Genomic DNA, 22,076 nt, shown 5'->3' with positions numbered 1-22,076 from the left:
TAAGCTACAGTCTCAATAATGAGTCTGACACATTGCAGTAATATACACGTCACTTAGGGAATGTTTCATACACTTAAGTCTCAAAAGTACTTTTATTTTTTTGCTGCTGTTTTGTGTTACATAAGCTTAAGCGTGTCCTTTAACATCGATACACTTTGTTCTGTCGAGTATAGCATTCCTCTAAAACAGGTGTTATGTAGTATTGTGTCATCGTGTTAAAAGTGAGTATGGTAGCTAACCTTGGCACTAAGAGCCAAATGTGGACGCTGAAGTTAAAACATACCAGATCCATTAATGTGGTTGTTTAAAGCAAAGTTTCAGTCATGCTTCGGGGTGCTGGAGTTACCAGGTAGGTTGTAGTCTTAACTAGTTTAGTTTCCTTTTCGTTGGGAGGCAAACATTTCCTGCAACATGAGACTTTGATTGTCTAAGAATCTGAACAAACACGAGTTGGTTGTGATCAAAATTGTCATCAGATTCTAGAAGCGTCTTTCCTTTTGTTTGAGGTTTCTCCATATGGCTGCTTGCAAGCACCAGTCCAGATGTCATGCCAGTTATTTCCACCCGTGGCTTTCTCTTTGCTGCTCTGCCACAAAGCTGAGAAAGAAAACCGGTTCTGCACATTGTAAGCAGTCTTCCACCACCTCCACCATGGAGCTGCAGCTCTTTCAAGTTCCCTCACACAGATTTCCACGTCCTGAGGACAGGCCGGGTTTCAGTCTAGGCCTTTTTCTGATTAAAATACTTTACTTGAGTTTATATTCAGCCTTGAAAATGGGTTGAATTGCCTTGCACCCCCCCTTCCCCCAGCACAATCACACACACTTCCCGCTACTAGAGTGACTTTGAAAGTGTGAGGTTTTGAGGCACACATGGAAGATGCTGCATGTTTGATTGAACACGTCTTCTTTTCGTTTGTATTGGGTTAGCGCTTTATTCTGATATACAGTTATGTGGAAACCTCTCATGCAGACCTCATTATTATTTGATTTTTATTAATATTTAATGCTACTATTATAGTATAAATCTACTTTAGTCTATTAACTCATTCACTGCCAGCTGTTTCCTGATCGCTAAAGGCCTTCGCTGTCAGCGTTTCTCATCGATTTTACTTGGGCTGCACAATATATTGAAAAATTATCGTCATCGGGATGACAGGACGTGCGATAGGTCCATCGCAAAGCACGTCAAAAACGGCGATAAATGTTTGGTTCAAACATTTCCTTCCATGTCATACATCAACTTTTTGTAAACCAGCTCTGTTTTTACGCGGAAGCATTATTTGACCAATCAAATGTAGCCCTTCTGATATGCGGCCAATCAGATGGGTCCGTTCATGTAATACGCCCGCCCCCTACATAGACCTTTAGGATGGAAAGCAACACCCAAACTGAGTTAGCGGCACCGTTCCCTTGTTCGTCTGCTGGCTCAGAGCAACAAACACACTTTGTGCTGATGTTTCTGGAGTCAGCGCTGCTTTCAAACGTGAACGTGAGTCAGCTCAGTGTCGTTAATCATTTTTACCGGGCTGACTCCGACACATGCCGGTGAACCAACCCACCTTCATGTCGCTAGTGTTCCACCGGGTGGTGACGTTAGCCCCAGGCTCCGGTTAGCTTCCAGCTAAAAGGCTACAGCACTCTCCTCCCAGTCCCACCCTGCTAAAGAGGGCCTGGAAAAGTTCCCCACACATCAAAGTGATTTTTCATTTATGAGCTTTTATAACCTTGTTAATCAGGATAGTTGATTTGCTGCTGCACATAAACTGTCAGTCAGAAGCTCTGCTAGCCGGTTATCTTAGAGGAGCTAGTTTAATTTGTTAGCTTGTTATCAGAATCATAGTTGCAGTTTCATCATCTGAGCTGCTTTTTAAGATCTATAGCCTAGTGAACTAGACCAAATTCTTGCTTTGCAAAGTTTGGTCTAGGCATGCTCCATTGGAACCTCAGCAGCTCCTACCAGGACTCTGGCTAGCCAATCACAGCTCTCTAGAGGGGTTTCCAAACACATAAAGAGCTGTGATTGGTCCATAATGGTGGGCCAATCATAGTGCTCTATCTGCTTAGTGAACAAATCACAGAGCTTTATCCGCTTTGTGGGCCAATCAGGGCACTCTATATGCCTGGTGGGTGGGATGATGCAACAGAGTGAAACAAGAGTATGTCACATTCATTGTCCAGTAGCATACGGAGATCATTTGAAAGACAACAGTAGAACCCGCCCCACAACCGAGAGCCGTCAATGGAGCATGGCCAGACTAAATAATACATTTATTTAGTCTGGCTTGCCAGGCTATAAGATCTAGGTAAACTTGTTCAATTTGGGGTTAAAAACAAACGTTTTCACATATTTTCCATGTAGTTTTTTGCCAGTTCCTCTTCTGAAAGGTAGACAATTGTTTTTCTCTGTCCCTCCGAAAATCTTAATATTTTCCTAGTTTGGCCCAGCACAGATCACTTCCCAATTACAGCAACAGCCTTATATCATAACCACATAAGTGGTTCTCTCATGCTCAGTAGCAATGAGAGAATTTGCTGTTGCATTTAAGTGATGTTAACTATTATTTAACATTTAAACTTATTTTCTGATTATTTTATTTATTCTAAAAACCCTGGTAAGGGATGTTTTTCTGTATTTGGAGCATCAGAAAAAGTTTTATGGTGGAGGTGATGTTTTAAAGTCACTGAGAAACTGCATGCATGCAGTTTGTTGTTTTGCTGCTAATACAGTAGCAGGTGCAGCTGCATATTTTTGCAATAAAAATGTTCTGTTGTAATGGAATTCATGCATTAGTTTTTGTTTGATTTGAACCCAGAGCAGACGTCACACGCCAGACGACATCAACACTGCATACTTTAGTATTTGTTCATTTATCGCGAGTAATATAGATATCGCAATACTAAGCACTGTTATCGAATATCACAGGTTTTCCTAATATCGTGCAGCCCTAGTTTTTACTGTTTTTTTTTAAGTCACAGAACGTTGCGCACTAGGATGATGTCGACGCCAAAACAACCAAAACAAAACAGAGACTCGCCTCTTACATTCGGCAGAACCCGTGTGCTTCGAGCGTGATCCGTTCATTCATGATCCGTTGTCGAATTGTGATCGGCAGACACTTTTCCGGTTCGCGCCTCACTTTTTTTTACAGGAACGGCCCAAAACGATCTCTAACACATGGATGTTCTGCTTTCTGATCATGTGACGTATGCGGATGAAGATCGGCTTCAGAGCTGAAATGTTTGTTCTCTCAGCGCGGGGGCTTGTTCCGATGCCCACACAGTAAAAAAAAAAAAAGCTGAACGGTTGGATCTAAAATGACAGCTTTAGTCGTCAATGGCAGTGAATGAGTTAATTGCTAAATAGCCAAAAGTTTTAGGTTTTTATTGAAAGAAATATTTTAAGTATGTTTTTACTTTTAAAGCTGATAACAAAGTATGCCTGTCCACACTGAGACTGGAGCATAAAGAGTTGACATAGAATGGTGTGAAGTCAGCTTTCCTGCTTGAAATGCTGTGAACATGATGCAGAAATATGTTCATTTGACTGCTGTTAAGAAAATTACAGAAACGGTTGTAGGTTGTAAATTTTACCCTGATCTTTAATAGTTTAAATTCAGTTTATTTTATTATTTTCACATTAAAATGCCTTGTTATATGGTGGTTTAAGACTGAGATCCTCATCTGTGCCCCAGACAAGCTGGTTCCCAAAGTCAGAGACTCTCTTGGTCAGCTTGTTTCTCACACCAAACCTTCCATCAGGAATTTTGGTGTGACCTTTGACCCAGCTCTCACCCTGGATTCTCATGTCAGTTCTCTTGTTCGCTCTTCTTTCTTCCATCTCAGGAACATTGCTAAGCTGAGTCCCATTCTGTCCCGCTCTGAACTTGAGACAGTCCTCCATACCTTCATCTCCTCACGCTTAGACTACTGTAACTCTCTTTTCACGTGTCTGAGCAGAACCTCCCTGAACCGTCTACAGGTGGTTCAGAATGCCTGTGCTCGGCTTCTGACCAAGTCCTCCAAACACACCTACATCACTCCGCTTCTCCTCCAGCTTCACTGGCTGCCAGTCAACTTCAGGGTTCATTTCAAGATCCTGGTTCTGGTCTATAGGGCCTTACATGGACAAGCACCATCTTACATTGGTGATCTTCTTAGACCCTACACCCCCAGCAGGTCCCTGACGTCCAGTGACCAAAGCCTACTGGTTGTGCAGCACCAGGCTAAAGACCAAAGGCGACAGATCATTTGCTGCTGTGGCCCCCAGACTGTGGAGCTCTCCCTGCTCTTTCTACCTATTCTGCCTTTCCTTGGATCCACAGATTTCCCCATTTTCCTATTCATTTTCTATCTTCCTTTCCTTACATTTTTGAAATATTTTTTTTCCTCATTTAAATCATTTTTTATATTTTAATTTTTTGTTTTTGTGAAGCGCCTTGTGATTTTTATCTTGAGGGGCACTATTAAAGATCTGTCTGTCTCTCTATCTCTCTGTCTGTCTCTCTTTTGCTTTCTTTAACGGATTAAAAAAATCATAAATGTCATCAGTATTTACATTTTAACCAATACAGTAAAAGGTTTCTCTTTGTTGCTTTTGTAGGGTTTAGGAAATTGAGTGCTTTAAGAGCTCAATATATATACTACCTCTACTTATGTCCAATAAGCTGTGATACTCTTATCTAAATATAGAACATCAACCTGCTTGGTCTTTGTGTGTTTATCAGAAGATTCTAGGATTCTTTATTTATTAGGGAATTGTACACGCTTTGTTTTGATTCAGAAAAGAGTCAGATTTTTAAAAGTAAGAATTTATTTTACCAACAATTAAAACATGACAAGTTAACTAACATTTACTGTGATGGATGGAACTAAATGTGATGAATGAACCTAGGTGTGAATGCGATGTCATCAGAACTTCCGTATCTAGGAGAGCTGAGTTCTGGATGTAAAATAATTTGGTTTGCGTTAAGCTATGAAGTTGATTATTATCAAACGCACATCAGACGCTATCTGTGTGTCTACTTCACCCGTTTTTGGAGACCCTCTTCGTGGATCCGAAGGTCAGAGAGGTTGGATGACCTCTGGCACCGAAGGGCTGTAGAAAACGGTGGCACCGACTCTTCAGTCCAGAGATGTCTCGGATCACGACAGATGGATGGAACCGCGTGTCTGGGACTCTTTAAGGAGTCGGATCAATATCGGCTTGTTCTGCAGGAACTGTTGCTGTATCAGCTTCACAGGTGCCAAAAGATTTTGACGACGTGTCAAAAGCTTTGATGGTTAAAGAGGTCTTGTTTCAGATGGCCGGTCTGAAGCTTTTCTCAAGAACTGATGAATCACCAGAGATATCCAGTTTTAATGTTCTCATGTTATGATTTGTGTAGCCAACCAGAGGCTGACAAGTTGAGGAATATTACCAAGACAACTCAGAAACACGCCGTCCTTGATCCGGATGCTCTGATCTGGGTAAAGGCTATGTGTCATGAGTTTAACTTAACTTTACTTTGTTCTTGTGTGAGTGCAAATGATGATGACCTTGTCATATAAACATGCTGAAACATATTTCAATCACTGTAATCATAACATGACATTCATTTCATACTTCAATCATTGAGCACAGATGAATGAAACATTTCATTATATTATAATTATTATAAGTAGCAATAAACAAACATTTATTTAATGATTATCTAGCTTATAAGTTGTAGAATTTCATATTTAATTTAGGAAATCATTCTTTGATTTAGCAACTGATCCGAGCTGCGAGTGTTAGGCTTGAACAATCCTGTAGGGCGATAAGGATGGACCTTGAGGAGAGAACATTATTGTTGACATTTCGTTATCATGTGTTCAGAGCTGCAGAGAGGCTCTGAGCGCCAGCTGATGGGATGAAGGCAGGCCAATTTAAAGGGAACACATGCAGTCGTGTGTCTCCTTTTGACCAAATGTTGAATGGTCAACCTAAAAACTGACCCTTGCTGGATGTTACACTTTATTACAGTGCTGTGTTGATATAGAGGCTTTTAGTTCCTGTAACTAATTTATTCTTTGTTGTAACAGACTTAAGCACATCACTGGGGGAGCTGTCATTAGTCAACAGAACTTATTCACTTTCTGTTAAAAATAATTCATTAATCCTAAAGGGAAATTAAATCTTCTAGTGGTGTGTAAATTATACTGCAGGATTAAAATAGCTCTATAGCTGGAGCATTGAGGTAAAAGTAAGTCACCACCTCCCCTCAGGCCTCCAGACTGCAGAAACCTTAAAGGAGTTCCAGATTTCTGCTGTTTTGTATCTGTGAAGCGCACCTGCAATCAGTTTTATTTTCTTCTTCTGGGGAAATTGTTGTTGTGCGTTTGCATCCACACCTGCTGACACTGTTTGCGTTGTCAGTGGAAACACTAAATAATGGACCCAGCCTGAAAACAGAGTTTCTGATGACTTGTTTCAGAAACAAATGTGAAAATGGCTCACAATACTGTGGATGTAACCACCTCCACCCAGCCAAGCTCCAGCTTGTGATCAAGCTGCGCACGAGTCAGTAGAGATGCCATGGCAGCATCTCCCATTACCACAAACGATCTGCTCACACAGATACGTACGTGTGTGTGTAATCATCAGCGTGCCATTAGCTTTTTAATATACAGTGACAGTCCTCGACGGTGGTAGGACACACAGGCCTCTCTGTTGTTTTCATTTGTGTAGTGAAGCTGTTGGATTGACTGACAGTCTGAACTTTCTCTCCCCTCTCCCTCATCCCTCTGCCAGCCCGTGGCCGAGCCCATCCCCATCTGCAGCTTCTGTCTGGGCACCAAGGAGCAGAACCGCGATAAGAAGCCGGAGGAGCTCATCTCCTGTGCCGACTGTGGCAATAGTGGTGAGTGTTGCTCTGAAAACTGTAAATGCAGAGTTTTATATCAGGGAATTGCTCCACACCTGTTTACATTTCTACCTCATTTATGCTGCCGGTAGTTTAGCTGCTCTTAGCCTTAGCCGACAGTCTCCATCTGTTTACCTGGAGCTTTGTTGGCTTTTAGGCAATACCCTTCAGGTAACATCTGGCCCTCTCACACTGACATCCCTACCACTGCGAGGATTTGTTCAGCGTTAGCAGATCAAGTCTGAACTTTTACCTCAGTCAGCAATTACCTTTAGCTTTTCCTCACTTAGCTGCCATTTTGATGTCTTTACCTACTTCCTGTATGTTGCCACCGCCACTCCTTTTTCACATCAGCAGATTTTTTTAGAGCTATTCTGCATTCAGTGTCTTTGTTCAGCCTCTGATTCAGTTCTGAGATGTTTGCAGTAGGGCTAAAACAAATCATCGAATGATTCGAATGGTTTGATTCCATAAATTCCTCAATTCATTTTTTTACTGATTTGAAGCTTCATTAAATGTGCGCACCACAGTCTGTGTGCGTTTTACTGGTGCTCTACGTGGTTATCTAGGTGCTGTGGAGAAAAATGGAGAAACCAGCAAAGACAGAAGCCATTGTAAAAGGCAGAGACGGTCCAAAGTCTGGGATCAAGCGTGAAACTTCGAGCAGAATTGCTAATGCTAAGCTAGCAGGTAGCATTCTCACGAGCAAGTCCACAAGCGGAAGAAAAATCCCCACCATCCCGTTTATATGTGGATATGTGCAGCGGTGTGGGGCAGAGCTGCTGTAGCTACCTGAAGTCAGTTTGTTGGTACAAGTCTGCTCCAGCCACAGCAGCAGGATCATGGCAAGCCGTTGTAGCATATAATTCACTAACGCTTTGACAATTGAATACAATTTAGACATTGCCAACCCGTATGCAATAAAATATATATACCACTGTTACATTTTTATCAGCAGGAATTAAATATTATTAGCATTTCCAGTAGCTTACAACAGGTTGATGAAATAAATTAATTCCAGTGATTTATGTGAATATATTTGGATATGGTAATTTGACTAGGATGAGGTTAATACAGACATAAAATGTGAATGAAATGCAAGTCAAATTTTGTTCCATAAAATATTTCTTAACTATAAATATCAGCTGGGAAAGAGAACACCAATTTAATTTATATTATTGTGCCTTTTATAATTTAGCTGTTTACATGTTTTTAGCAGCAGACCATGATCTCGTTTCACTTGAAACGTCGTCAAATAGAAACTCGACTAATCTCTGGAGTATTCGATAGAAAACTCAAATATTAAAACATACGTTAGCTGCAGCCCTAGTTTGCAGTATGATTATTTCTATTAATGTTTTGATATGATATGTAGAGTTCCTGCTCAGGCTTGACTCTGAGGTTGACAGCAGAGCAACAATAGTACCTTTCCTCTTCCCTCAACAGGTTCTTGCTCCAGACAGGCCTTCGGGTTTGTTACTATTTCAGAAAAGCAAAAGCTCTTTTCTGACACGCTGTCATCTATGTTTAAACACTTACCTTGCTTCAGCGGGAGCTTTTAATTCCAAACAGAGTTTCCTTTCCCCCCTCCCTTTTACAGAGAAGCAAGTGTACCAGAGCTGTCCGTCAGCATTGATCATAAATTAAAGTGTGTAACGTTGATGCACGTGTGTTTATGTCTACCTGCAGGCCACCCGTCCTGTCTCAAGTTCTCCCCAGAGCTCACAGCACGAGTCAAGGCGCTGTGGTGGCAGTGCATTGAATGCAAAACTTGCAGCAGCTGTCAGGATCAAGGAAAAAATGCGGTGAGAGGATGAATAAACATGGCGGACTGGCAGCTTGACAACATTTCTGGATGCTCTCATCTTCACTTAAGTGTCAGATAGCATTGCTGATAGAAATGTCTGTGGTCCTGGGGCTGAGCTATTTCTGTCAGCCGCTGCAGGATTTTATTCTTTAGAGCAAGGAGTCATTTGTTATGTGTTTGAGACGTCCAGCAGCGAGAGGGACCTCACAATTTACTGCAGGAACAGATGTTTAAAGACTGGTGTCGTTTTTTTTTTTTTTTTTGCATCGGTTTGTTATAAAGTCTTATAAAGGTAATCTGAATCCCGTATAACACTGTTAATCTGTTGGTGTAGGACAACATGTTGTTCTGTGACTCGTGTGATCGGGGCTTCCACATGGAGTGTTGTGATCCTCCACTCACCCGGATGCCTAAAGGTAAACAGACATGAAAATTACATAACGTTGATTAAAAGCGGCATTCAGGCTGTCCTGTGAACAGTGTGTTTGTAATATTTTTTAATTTACATCACAACAAAATTAGGTGCTAAACAAAAACACATGCTTGTAAACATCATGTGTGTGAAAGTAGCTTATTCTTGCTCCTAAATTCACTTCATATCTGTCTGATACGCTCTTCCATCCTGCCCCCTGTTACCTACATATCGGTGAAACTCAAATAATTACAACGCGATGCAAAAGTTCAGTTGTTTCAGTAATTCAACTTAAAGGCGAAATGAAAATATGAGAGACTAGGACTAGGCAATACATATTTTTGAAATATCAATATATCTAGCAAGATGACCCAGTAACATTTATATCAGTGTAAATGTTCAACCAGCAACTTTCTAGAGTTAGCTGCTGTTGCTAAGGCTAGCTTGCTTCTTGTCCCGTCTCTAAGCCGTCATTACACGTATTCTCAGAGCACAATTATGTTCTAGATTTGGTCATCATCACTTTAAAAACTCTGCCCGGCCTGACCCACATCTGGTAGTGGATGATGCCTTTTTGTCCAGACGAGAACAAACTACTGGTAATATTGTGAATGATAGGATACGGGCCACCCCTGGATGGAATTGAAAGTATCTTACATGAATTATAAATATATAAAAAATGTTTTGAGACATTTAGCTGCATCTCTTAACTGACCTGATGGATGGATAATATGTTATAAATGTTACCATGTAAAACACATAAACCTACGTGTGTTAACAGTAGGGCTGCCACAAAGGATTATATTAATAGTCATTTACTATTATTAATTATATAATAATGAAAAATGACTAGTTTTTTGGGGATTAGTCAACTAATCTTGTCGTACGTGTAGCAGATTCTAGTTTATCAGCTTTGAAATGATTAACATGAAATGGAAATGATTTAATAAAGGTTGCTAGAGGTGAAACCGTCTCCTGTGGACCAGCTAAAACATCTCACAGCAGAACTCATGCATCTTCTCTTTCTGTGTCAGGCATGTGGATTTGTCAAATCTGCCAACCCAGGAATAAGGGAAAGACGCTCTTGCACGAAAAGGCAGCCCAAATCAAACGGCGCTACAGCACACCGCTGGGACGGCCCAAGAACAGGTACGGGGCTCAGTCTGGTTTGGTGCCGTCAGCTCCTGCTGTAAACCACTCACATGCTACACAACTGCAGGACTGAAGTTGTCATCATTAAAATGCTGTAGAGTAGGCCTGGGCGGTATGGCAAAAATGTCATATCACAGTATTTTTTTTAAATTACATCGTTTTTACGGTATTTGACGGTTTTTTTCTCAAGGCCGTGATTACCCAGATTATTTCTATAAGAAAATAATTGCTGCACTAGATTGGCCTTAAATAGCCCGTTTTACCTTCATGTGCAGAATACCAGTTTTTCCATGTCCAGTCACAGGTAGGTAAATGCAGAAACCCCCTCAAAGTATCCTTGTCAAAAGAAAGCAGTTAAGAAAAAACCACTAGAAAGATAAAATATTGCAGTCAAAATAAACTATTTTTATTGAACACATATAATCTGTGCAGTTAACCATCTTTATGATTTCACATCCAACGTTATTGCGTTGGTTATCTCGACCCACCGCTTGCTTTTTTTTTTTAATTATAAACAGTCCCTTTAGCGAACGCGTAATTAATGGACGTCTGTCTCTGACTGCTACTAGCCATTTTAGCCTCGGAGGTGGAGGGTGCAGATCGAAGCTTGAGACATTCTTGGTAATCCAAGACGTGTTTTCGGCTGAGGTGATGAAGCAAGTTGCTGGTGTTACCCCCGCCGGCTACCACCGTTGCTCGACAGCATTTGCATATAATAGTTGTTTACTCCACGTCCGAACTTTTAAACCCGAAATACCTCCAAACAACAGACGTGGTTCCTCTTTTTTGAATAAGTTCTTCTGCGTTCGAAGTTTCGATGTCGCTGTGACAGCTCCCGCCAGCCGCCATTCTCGGTTTCACCACGCTGTGGTGTTTGTGTGTAGCAGTGAAACGAGGCCCCGCTGAAACACTTTCCTACTACGAACGTTCTGTACGTTGTTTAGGCCATTCACCGGTATAGCGGTATGTGAAAAATTCATATCATAACCAAAATAAACACCGGTTTTTGGTATGAACCGGTATACCACCCAAGACTACTGTAGAGTGAAAACAGCTCGTCTTGTTTACCTGTCCACACAATCTCAACTGGACCTCCGGTTCCCCCCACAGACCGGGACGGCCCTTCAAGAAGCTGAGTGGTCGTGGTCGTAGGCGGCGCTCCACTTCAGCCAACTCTTCCTCCAGTTCTTCCTGTGAAGGTTACCCTGGCGACGACCGGCTGCTCTTCTCAATGCGTGGCGACGATGAGCAGTCGCATAGCAGTCTGCACTTCAACAACAAGACCAAGGGTCTAATCGACGCCCTCACAAAGTTCTTCACGCCGTCGCCGGAGGGCCGTAAGGCTCGACAGGAGGTGGTGGATTACTCACAGCAGTGCCGCATTCGAAAGAAATCAGGTCGTAAAGGAGAAGACGACGACCGGGGAGAGGATGGTGAGCTCTGTTCTCATTGTTTTGTGCTTAAACACTAGAGAAGAAAAACAGTTGTAGCAAAATGATTAAAATATAAGTGAATCCAAATTATTGCCTGTTTCTTTTTGTGGCACAGTCTAGACACGACTTTAGAAAACAAGTTTTCTCCTCACAGCTTCACTCTCACACTTTTCTTGCAGACTCAATGTTTTCAAATGAGATTATAATCCAGCTGTGCTTAACTAATCTGGAAACAGTAAAGAAATAAAGATGGCTGCATAGTATTCAAAGTAGGGCTGCTCTATTAATTGAATTTTAATCAGTATTACCTCTTTACACAGTAGCTAAGTTGCAAACTTGGCAACGTTGTCACTATTCAGACCCCCGTTGTAACTTTTTCCCCATAAGCACCATGAGCATGATGGGGAACAACCTATCAACATTTCCGATGACCAGAGGTGGAAAGTAACGAATTACATTTACTCACGTTACTGTAATTGAGTAGCTTTTTTTTGTATATTTATACTTTTTAAGTCGTTTTTAAAATCTGTATTTTTACTTTTACTTGAGTACATTTTTTAAAACAATTGTAATTCGCTACATTTTAAATCATATCCGTTACTGAGTAGAAATAAATTATAGGCTTAATAAATTAAAAACATTACGAGTAGCAGCGTCGGAACAGAAAGAGACTCCTGCATGAGCGCCACGTCTAAACCGTTGGGGGGGGGGGGGGGGTGTACACTTCTGCTCAAAAACATTAGTTCAGTCCCTGTGATCCACTTGCTGTTCACCCCCTCTCTCCCTCCTCTCGTGGGTTGGAACACGCACCTTCGCGCACCGGTGTGACGTCATCAGAATTCTGCTCGGTTCGGTAGCCAGACTCGGTTCCGTGTTTGAAATGTGTTTCCCTACCGCTCCGCACGGAAGCAGCAAAATAACGTTTAGCACTCATAACAAGCGGATTATCAGCGCTTTGCTCATAAAACAGAAGACCTGCAGGCCTCTGTGAGTTAAAACATCCTGATACTGTTCAGGTGTAAACATTGTGCTCCATCCCTGTGTTTGAACTCAAGATGCTCCTTGATGCCACAGATATGTGACGATTTAGCTTGTTTCTTTATTTTACTCCAGAATTGGAGACTAAAGTACTACAAAAGCAGTTCAATGTAGTTAAATTAGTCATTCACATGATTCTAACATGCTGCAATGTGTGTGTGTGTGTGTGTGTGTGTGTGTGTGTGTGTGCGCGCGCGCGCGTGTGTGTGCGTGCGTGCGCACACACAGAAGCGTGTTGTGAACTGGTGTTGTGGTTTTGCACTGATGTAACCATCTTTACACTGACAAAAATGTAACTAAGTAATTTTTACTTTGAGTACATTTTATTTACGATACTTTTTACTTTTACTTGAGTAAAAATTATCAAAGTATTGGTACTCGTACTTAAGTAGGAAATTTTAGTACTCTTTCCACCTCTGCCGATGACCCTTAGATACTTTCTGTAAAACGTCGACATTTCCTGCTGGTTAGCAAAACGCCCAGCCTGCGCGCCAGACTGGCCAATCATAAACCTTTCTCGGTGGATCTCACTCGCTCACAAAATCAGCTGTTTTACAAGATAAATAAATTCAAGACACAGCGAACCACATCTGAAGTGGGTATTTATTTAGTCAGAGCTGCAAAGTTTCACAAGGAGCATGGGATGCATTTGACTGTCTTCATGCTCTCTCATGTCACACCTCCTGTTGCTCACGCAGATAAATAATAGAAGTTCATCTATCTGAGCGACATGTTGCATCATGCCACTGTGCACACTCACTTAGTTAAAGATTGTGTTCAATAATCAAGATCTCAATTACAGTCAAAATAATCTATCATTTTTGCCATAATCAAGCAGCCCTAATTTGAAGCAAATAGTTAGGATTAGGATGTCTGTTGTGAACAGTACAGCACCTGCTGGTCTAGATTTGTGTTAATTTAGCTCGACATTTCCATCTCCAGACAATCAGGACGGCAGCGACTGGCACGAAGATGAAGACAAACTGCCGGGACACGAGAATCTGACTGAAAAAGACATTGAGCTGTTCAGACACATCCAGGATCTGGCTCTACAGGTACGAAGACCCAGCCATGGGCTCAGGAGTCTGGTGGGTTGTTGAGAACCGACTCTTATAACAGATAGTCCTTTTCTCCACGGAGCGCCCACCTCCGTGGGTCAAAACACGATGAGTTTTCTGGAATTTGGGATGGAACAGCTGCATGGATATTAAAATCATCAGTCATGGCCCAGTCATACAATAAAAGTACCGACACAAGGGTTTGGTTTAAGCAACCAGTAGATGCAAAGGCCAAGAGTGATTGTTGGATAAAAGCTTTGTTGTAGGTAATTATGCTGAGATGTCAGCAATAGAAATGAGCTTGAACTTTGCATTTACTTGTGATTGATGGTGAACTCTGTCACGTACTTGGAAAGACAGGCTAGTGCAAACAGCCTGAAGTGTATGGCTGTTCTCCCACGTCTAGGGTAGGAAAATGTATCGCTTGTGTCCTGACGGGTCAGCCAGTAGTTAAAGAGAGAAAACATAAATTCATTCTTAATGTTTGAGGCTTATGTGCTGCAGTTAACCAACGTGACAGAGGACATTTGCCAGCGTCACGCGAGTAGCAGTAAAACAGTCTTACACCCTAAACCAAACACCCCCGTGTCTGATGCTGGCAGGGCAATTATCGAACAGTTAACGGAGTGTGCAGGTCATAGCTTTTCGACAAATCCCCCTGAAGCTGCAGAGTAATGCAAGCAGGAAGAATCAACATTTCCCTGTGTGTTTGGGCTTGTATGAAAATGTCACATGCAGCTGTATACAGCTCTGGGGTCATGTTTCCTCCATCCATGAGATGGCATTTTCTGCACTTATGAACCTGGACTTGACTTCTCTCCCACTGCTTCATTTATCTCAACAGAAAGTTGGTGTGACGGGTCCCCCCGACCCCCAGATGCGCTGTCCATCAGTCATTGAATTTGGCAAGTTTGAAATCCAGACTTGGTATTCATCTCCCTATCCACAAGAGTACAGCAGGTAAGCAGTAACCACCTGTCCCTTTCTCAGAGCCTTGTTGTAGGACCAACAACTGGGATCCCAGAGCCAGCCCTGCCTGCTAGCATGTCTCACCTACTTAGACACGTTACCAGGCAGGGCCAGAAAGCTCTTTTTACCAGGTCTAAATCTGTCAGGTTAGCTGTCAACGACGAGTAAGCACTCTGGGCCAGAGCCAACGGGCAGCTGCAAACCTGTGAATATTCTGCTGTTGTCCCGTCCAGACTACCGAAGCTCTACCTGTGTGAGTTCTGCCTGCGCTACATGAAGAGTCGCAGCATTCTCTACCAGCACATGAAGAAGTGCAGCTGGTTCCACCCTCCAGCCAATGAGATTTACAGGAAGGACGACGTGTCTGTGTTTGAGGTGAGACGCTTTTCGGCAGAACGGGATGGAGAATAATGGAGGGAAATGAAAAGGCTGAATGTATTGCATGGTAAAAATTAAAACTATCATTTCATGTTGTGCTGTTGCTTACATCATTAAATCCAAGCCAGTCTTGTTCCTAACTCATGACCTGTGTAGAGGAATGTTTTAACAAGTTATTTATTGTGTGTTTTTTTAGGTGTAGTAGTGCAGCGGTGCATGACCAATCACCGAGGCCTCTCCTGCTCTCTACTTGTTTCTCTCTGGATTTCTTTCTGTCGTGTTGCTTAGAAAATTTGTGAAGATCCCAGTTGCTCCTTTAACTTCCTGCTAAACCTCACTTCGTTTTTGAGGAGCAGCTTAAACGTGTGATTAAAGCAGTGGACTAATTGAGCTCTTCTGGGTATTTCTAACAGGTGGATGGAAATGTGAGCACAATATACTGTCAGAATCTGTGCTTGTTGGCTAAGCTGTTTCTAGACCACAAGACTCTCTACTACGACGTGGAGCCCTTCCTTTTCTACGTCCTGACCCAGAATGACAGCAAAGGCTGCCACCTAGTTGGCTACTTCTCTAAGGTACAGTAGTGTCGGCTTGTTTTCCTTAAAGAGCAAGTAGAAACCGTTTTTACGAGTTTCACATGCAGGCTGAACGTGGAAATAGTCTACTACCCCTATTTCCTGCATTAGCCGAAGACGGGGAAACTCGGGTTAGAAAAGCTAGTGATGTTGGCACATCATAATGTCAAGTTAGCATTCAAGGTCTCACCCATCTCTGCTCATGACGGGGAAGGTTGATTGTGCACCCAGGAGAGAGCAGAGCACGTCTCTGCTAGTAGAAGCTCACAGTTAGCGTTAGCAACTCTACAACATGGCAGAACTCCTTCAGACTTGTTATTTGTGGAGATAAAACGTCAGCATTGCAGAGCAAACAGGGTTGAGGCTAGTTTATACTTTTTTCATCTGCATCGGTGTGGAGACATGTGGCGTCATTATCCGTCATCGAAGGGGCTCTCCAATAGGCTCAAGGATGGACGGAATCGAGGCCACTTTTATAAATAGCTGTCAAAAGCGACAGACCGCAAGGCTGTGGTTGGTCAGGGCGCTGCTTCTTTTAACTTCATCAACAGCCCCACCCTTCCCCCTCAAAAAAATAAAACGAGAACCCAACATATCTAGCAACAGACGCAGAGCAGGATAAAGAAAAACTTGCAGTAAAAGTCAGATGATATAAATGTTTATACAGTCATGACTAGGGGTGTAACGGTTCACGGGGGAGTGTTGAACCGCTTCGGTTCGGCCTGTTCGGTTCGGTCCACTTGCGTACCGTTTCGTTAAATAATGAATTTTTATTTGCGTGATTTAAGTGCAGCGAATAAAAGTTCCTAGGCAAGTTTCCGCACAGACGCTATATTGAGTGACGCGTGATGGCTGCACACACCCGATCTCCGTTTAACTCTCCCAATGTCCTCATGGGTGACCCCGCCAGGAGAGTTGACCACTGAGCAGGGTTCATGTTTATCCCTTGAGGTCCACGTGGCAGGGGTGAGGAGTGAGCACCACCCCTGCCACGTGGACCTCAAGGGATAACCCATGAACCCTGCTCAGTGGTCAACTCTCCTGGCGGGGTCACCCATGAGGACATTGGGAGGGTTAAAAAAATGTTCTATTCAAATTCTGATAAATGCCTTTCAGAGCAGATCAAACCAGCTGGCTGTCGCTGCTGCTGGAGCCTGTAGAGACGCTGAACAAAGTGTCACATCACCCCTACCCCCCTTCCCTCATACTGTGCCGGGACGCAGTGGCAAAAATTTAAACAAACACAGCAGCTGAACTTTCCCCCTGGGACAACTGATGTAAAGTTTTCATCCTACAACAAAAATACGGCGCGGAGGATGCTCGTTATTTAGTGCGAGTTTTAAAGAAGAAACTCAGGGCGATGTGAGGTGGGTTTTAAGGCTCGCTGCAGAAATAACACGGAGCATCAACAGTCAAACACAACACTGTGTGAGTGCGACACTCATAGCTGCACAAATACTCTCTGAAATAAAGACATCACGCTAGATCAGCAGCCTGTGATGACACCTGGTTCTGCCCACTATAGGAGCCGCTTCAGATGTTAAATAAATATAATAATTATATACCGAAAATGTATCGGCCCGAGCGCTTCAATGACACTGAACCAAACCGAATATGATGTTGGCGTACCGCTACACCCTTACTCATGACTGAAGGAGTACAAAGAAATGCAGCAAACCTTTTATTTGTGTCAGGAAATGACCAGAAACGTGAGTTTAAAGGAGGTTACCGGATGAAGAGCTGGAGGACAAAGTTGTCGATGTTGAAAAGTCTCTGAAACACAATTTAAACCCAATACAGATGCAACAGCATTGATAGCAGGATACACCAGCAAAGCGCTACGCCCTCTGCTGTTCAATGTTGTTTTTGGCAGGCATCTTAGTTTTAGTCTTAGTCTTGATGACGGAATTGCATTTTGTCTTAGTTTTAGTCGACTAAAATTCAAAAAAGTTTTAGTCCACAAAGATATTTTTTTTGTTTTACAAAAAATGTAACCAAGTATTATTCTCTAACAAATGAATGTATAGGTCAGATGTGTACTGGAGTGAGTTTCTTATCAACATCATTCACTGCCCAGTTTTTTGTCCAGTAAAATAATAATCCACAGATCGGTATCATTTATTTTTTAACTTTATTTATAATCACTATGCTGTACAAAATTTATTGATGCAGATCTGTGCATCATTCTGTAGATTTTCACAAAAGAAATTTAGGATTTTCTTAGCAGAATGGACTCTTAAGGAGCACGCAGACTCTGTACTCTACTATTTAAATAGAAATAAAAAAAAAGTATTTTTTAAATGTATTATTTGAGTTATCAGGCCTCCATCTTAGTGTCTTTAAATGTATTTTTTTGCCACCTACATGCAGTAATGTTTTTCCATAGGACTGCAGAATTTATATAAATAACCCAGTTTGGGCTTAAACTGTTATGCTGTTGATTTGAAAAGTAAGAATGTAATTCGATATTAGAAACCAGAGATTAGATCAAATAAAACATTCGTCTTAAACGTGTTCAGATAAAACCTGTTAAAAACTGTCATTTCTTTAATTTTTCCTCCCAAAAGCATGACTTTGTCAGGAACCACACGGATAAGAAATGTGTTAGTATTACGGCCATATTTAAAAGTAGCAACTTTGTCGCTAATAATAGTGTCAGTGAGCGACTGAGCACTGCGCATTCCTGCATTAAGGAAGCGCTGAGCCAAGCTGACTGAAGTTGACTTCCAACCTACATCAGAAATCCACGCAAAAAGAGTGTTCAATCAATCAATCAATCAATCAATCAATCAATCCTTTATTAATCCCAGAGGGAAATTAGAGTTGCGGTACATACAATTCAGATATCAGACATACATGGGCAAGACACATGACAAGAATTGGTGACTGTGGTCATTCGCAACCCGAGTCGCGCTACTTTAATGGAGATAAGAGGGTTACATGAGGATTGGTTCAGGTGGAGGGAAAAAAGGCACTTCAGAGTTACCCTCCACCAGGAGGGCAGCTTTGCTCTGCAAAAAAACACCTCAACAGATATGCAACGGACTTCAGACAACACAACATAACATGAGACTCCAATGGGGGGGGGGGGGGGGGGGGCTGGGGGGGGGCTGGGCTGAGATCAGCCATCTACGGCGCTCATCTACTGTACAGTCACAGGTGGGAGGGAGATCTTGGGAGAAGCAAAGAGCACTTTGACTCCTACAGTTGATGACCTCACCAATCCGAAGGCGGGAGGGGGTAGGTTTAGTGCTACGTTGGTGCTGGATTTCTACAATCGAGTAGAACAAACTTTTGAACTTGGCCTTTAATGCCTCTCAGCAAAGCTCCTTTAATCCGAAGAACCCAAAGTCTGTCAGCAGAATTGGGTTTGGGGGTTGCCATTTACACTCCCCACCATCACCAGCATTACCAGTTTAATGGTTTATTGTAGAGCTGGTGATAATTATTTTATAAACTCTATATAACAGAATGGTTTTTGCCTTAGACATTTTTTAAAATGTTATTTATGTAATTTTTACTTTTTCCCTAATAATTATGTATTGGCTCAGAGGCTCAGAGTGAAGGGACAGAGGATGAAAACATTGTGAAAGGTAGCTCTTAGCATTCTTCCCTAATAATAATAATAATAATTAGTGATGTTACTTGGAGTAAACGCTTAACTTGTTACCATGTCATAAGTCAGTGTAACAGTCCATATCTTTATGCTGATAACTAAAGTTTGACCTGGTCTGCTGGTGGAGCAGTGTCTCTAGAGATTTGTTAATATGTATTTTGTCATAATTCAGGTGCTCTTGGGGGCCCCCTGCTGGTCCAGGGGCCCTAAGCAGCTGTTTCCTTTGATCATTCAGTACATTCAGATTCCTTGCTGGAAATCATCAAAACATATTTGTGTTGAAATGTTTTCAGTTTCATGGTTGAACTGATGTTTGTTCTGCAGGAGAAGCACTGCCAACAGAAATACAACGTATCATGCATCATGATTCTTCCACAATATCAGCGGCAGGGCTATGGGCGTTTTCTCATCGACTTTAGTAAGAACATCACAGTGCTTCCACTATTAACCAGCATCAACCTAAAACATGAGTAACTAAGTTATAACGTCTTTAATGCTCTGCTCCTTTTAGGCTACTTGCTGTCAAAGCGGGAGGGACAGCCTGGATCTCCAGAGAAGCCTCTGTCAGACCTGGGTCGGCTGTCCTACATGGCCTACTGGCGCAGCGTGGTGCTGGAGTGTCTCCACGAGCTCCATGACCGACGGATCACCATTCGCCAACTTAGCAAACTGACAGGGATCTGCCCACAGGACATCACCACCACCCTGCACAGCCTCAACATGCTGGAGCAGCGAGGAGAAAGGTCAGAGATTAATGAAGACTAGTTACTCATTATTTATCATCTGTTGCTCAAAAGCCTCTTTCGTTAAACAATGCCGCCACTTTGCCACAAAGCTGAGCCGGTGGGGAATCTTGTAGGTGTGGCGCTGGAATTGCAGCTGTGGTGCAGTGCTACGCCTGAGCCTTTGTAGGGGAAACACTGCTGTGTCGATGTTGATTTATAACAACAGTTAAATAAAGTTTTTTTCTAGTAAATATCAGGGATGATCAAAATTGGCCAATTTCTGTGAAAAACGTGATTGGCAAATTCTGATCAATGCCTTTCAGAGCCAAACATACCTGCAACAGCACCAACCGTAGATAAGTACCAACTAGCGAGAAAAGCAGCTTTTTGATCTTCTTTGTCTGCAGCTGTTTTAGTGCTTTTCGGTGCACCGCTGCTGATACAGCGCCCCTGTAGTGGCGTAACGCTGCAACTGCAGTTAAAATAACATCCATGTAGCTGGGGGCAGAGTGAAATCAGGCTGGGGAGCCACAAAATTAGCTGGAGGCGGCCGCCACGCAAATTTGAACGCAGGAAAAACCCTGCATAAACAGATTAGTCGACCACTAAATTACTCATTCAGGACTCATAATGCCGTTGGTGTTGTGTTTTCCTTCAGACTTGTGCTGGTGCGAAAGGAGAAGATAGTGGCGAACCACATGGCTCGTCTAAAAGCCCGGCCACGGCAGCTGGATGTCGACCCCGAGTGTCTCCGCTGGACTCCGGTCATCGTGACAAACACGGTGGTCTCTGAAACCGACGGAGAGGATGAGGTGGATGAGGATGAAGGAGGAGACGTTCACAAGGAGGTATGTACATTTAGTTTGTGGAATGTAGGAACCCATCTCAAATCTGCTTTACGTTATGTTTGATTATTTTCCTTTACAAAATGTGAACAGGTCAAACCAAGCCAGAAGGTCCTCCCAGCACCCTGGCAAATGCAGCCCAGTGCAGAGGATGAAGAAACAAAAGGCTTTCTGGGGTTTCCCATCAACCAGAGTTCTCCAAATTCCCCCTCCATCCGTGGTCCACCACCTGTCCTAGGGACAAGACCCCCACCACCGACAAATGGAGAACGCAGGCCACGGGGACGTCCGCCCAAAAACTTGCCTTGGGGCAAAATAAAAAACACTGCACGGGTTGGACGGCCACCCAAGATTTGCTTGGCGGAGGAGGAGGAGGACGACGACGATGAGGAGAGAACACTTGGAGGAAGAACAGTGTCATCCAGGAGCCCACTCTCTTTTTTCTCTAGTCAAGCCGAGTCTGCAGCTTTTCACCCGCTGGACATGGCCAGGCACCCCTCAATAACTCCCATGACACGGAGGGGGCGCCCCCCGAGGAAGAAGAGAGGCCCGAAGCCCGGCCTTCCAGAGGGGCCTGCAGACAGACTAACTCCGCCCTCTGTCATGGCCCGATTGAACGATGCTTCACTCATCAGTGGAAGCAGTGATGAAGAGGAGGAGGAGGAGGATGATGAGGAGGAGGAGGATGAAGATGATGATGAAGAGGGTAGGGCATGCTCCCCTCCCATTCTCACTAAGCCAGCGCTAGGGCCCAAATGCAAGGTGGGATGCTTTCCTGTTTTGGTTAAAGTTTGTGGTTTTAGGCCGTTTAAACGATCTAATGACGATGTTTCTACCTAGAAGCCTCTGAAGCGGCCTCGTTTTCGTCAGCGCAGCCACCCTCAAAGCAGCGTTGTAACAGAGACCATCTCCGAGACCACGGAGGTGCTGGACGAGCCGTTTGTGGACTCCGACTCGGAGAGGCCGATGCCCAGGCTGGTTGAGGAAACGTCCCTGTGCCGCCCACTGCGCCGCTATCCACCCGCAAGATCAGCCCTGAGGCGGTCTGAGCCCATGCCCAAGAGGCCCTGCCACTCCAGCCTCACTGATTCAGAAGAAGACGGTAAGGAAGCACAGCTCTGATGTGAAGAATCTTTATTATCAGTTAGTTGTATCTACGCAGACATATGCTGACTTTTGCTCTTG

At 43.1% G+C, this 22,076-nt stretch overlaps 1 protein-coding gene across 2 annotated transcripts in view; it reads left to right on the top strand.

Moving 5' to 3' along the window:
• Positions 1-22,076, top strand: part of kat6a (K(lysine) acetyltransferase 6A) — a 43,226-nt gene that overhangs the window by 17,609 nt on the left and 3,541 nt on the right. The window contains exons 2-15 of one of the 2 annotated variants that reach the window (XM_015971955.3): positions 6,772-6,880; positions 8,573-8,688; positions 9,025-9,106; positions 10,137-10,251; positions 11,365-11,687; positions 13,668-13,780; positions 14,628-14,743; positions 14,986-15,127; positions 15,544-15,705; positions 19,646-19,739; positions 19,833-20,064; positions 20,705-20,894; positions 20,985-21,653; positions 21,735-21,993. In XM_015971955.3, the coding sequence (XP_015827441.3) occupies positions 6,772-6,880; positions 8,573-8,688; positions 9,025-9,106; positions 10,137-10,251; positions 11,365-11,687; positions 13,668-13,780; positions 14,628-14,743; positions 14,986-15,127; positions 15,544-15,705; positions 19,646-19,739; positions 19,833-20,064; positions 20,705-20,894; positions 20,985-21,653; positions 21,735-21,993 (2,722 nt within the window). Of the gene's footprint in view, positions 1-6,771; positions 6,881-8,572; positions 8,689-9,024; positions 9,107-10,136; positions 10,252-11,364; positions 11,688-13,667; positions 13,781-14,627; positions 14,744-14,985; positions 15,128-15,543; positions 15,706-19,645; positions 19,740-19,832; positions 20,065-20,704; positions 20,895-20,984; positions 21,654-21,731; positions 21,994-22,076 lie in introns of both variants that reach the window. The other variant, XM_015971953.3, reaches the window with a different exon arrangement.

This window comes from Nothobranchius furzeri, chromosome 17, assembly GCF_043380555.1.
Source record: "Nothobranchius furzeri strain GRZ-AD chromosome 17, NfurGRZ-RIMD1, whole genome shotgun sequence".
Lineage (NCBI taxonomy): Eukaryota > Metazoa > Chordata > Actinopteri > Cyprinodontiformes > Nothobranchiidae > Nothobranchius > Nothobranchius furzeri.
Note: the sequence above shows the minus strand (reverse complement) of the source record. Positions and strands in the feature narration are given on the sequence as shown.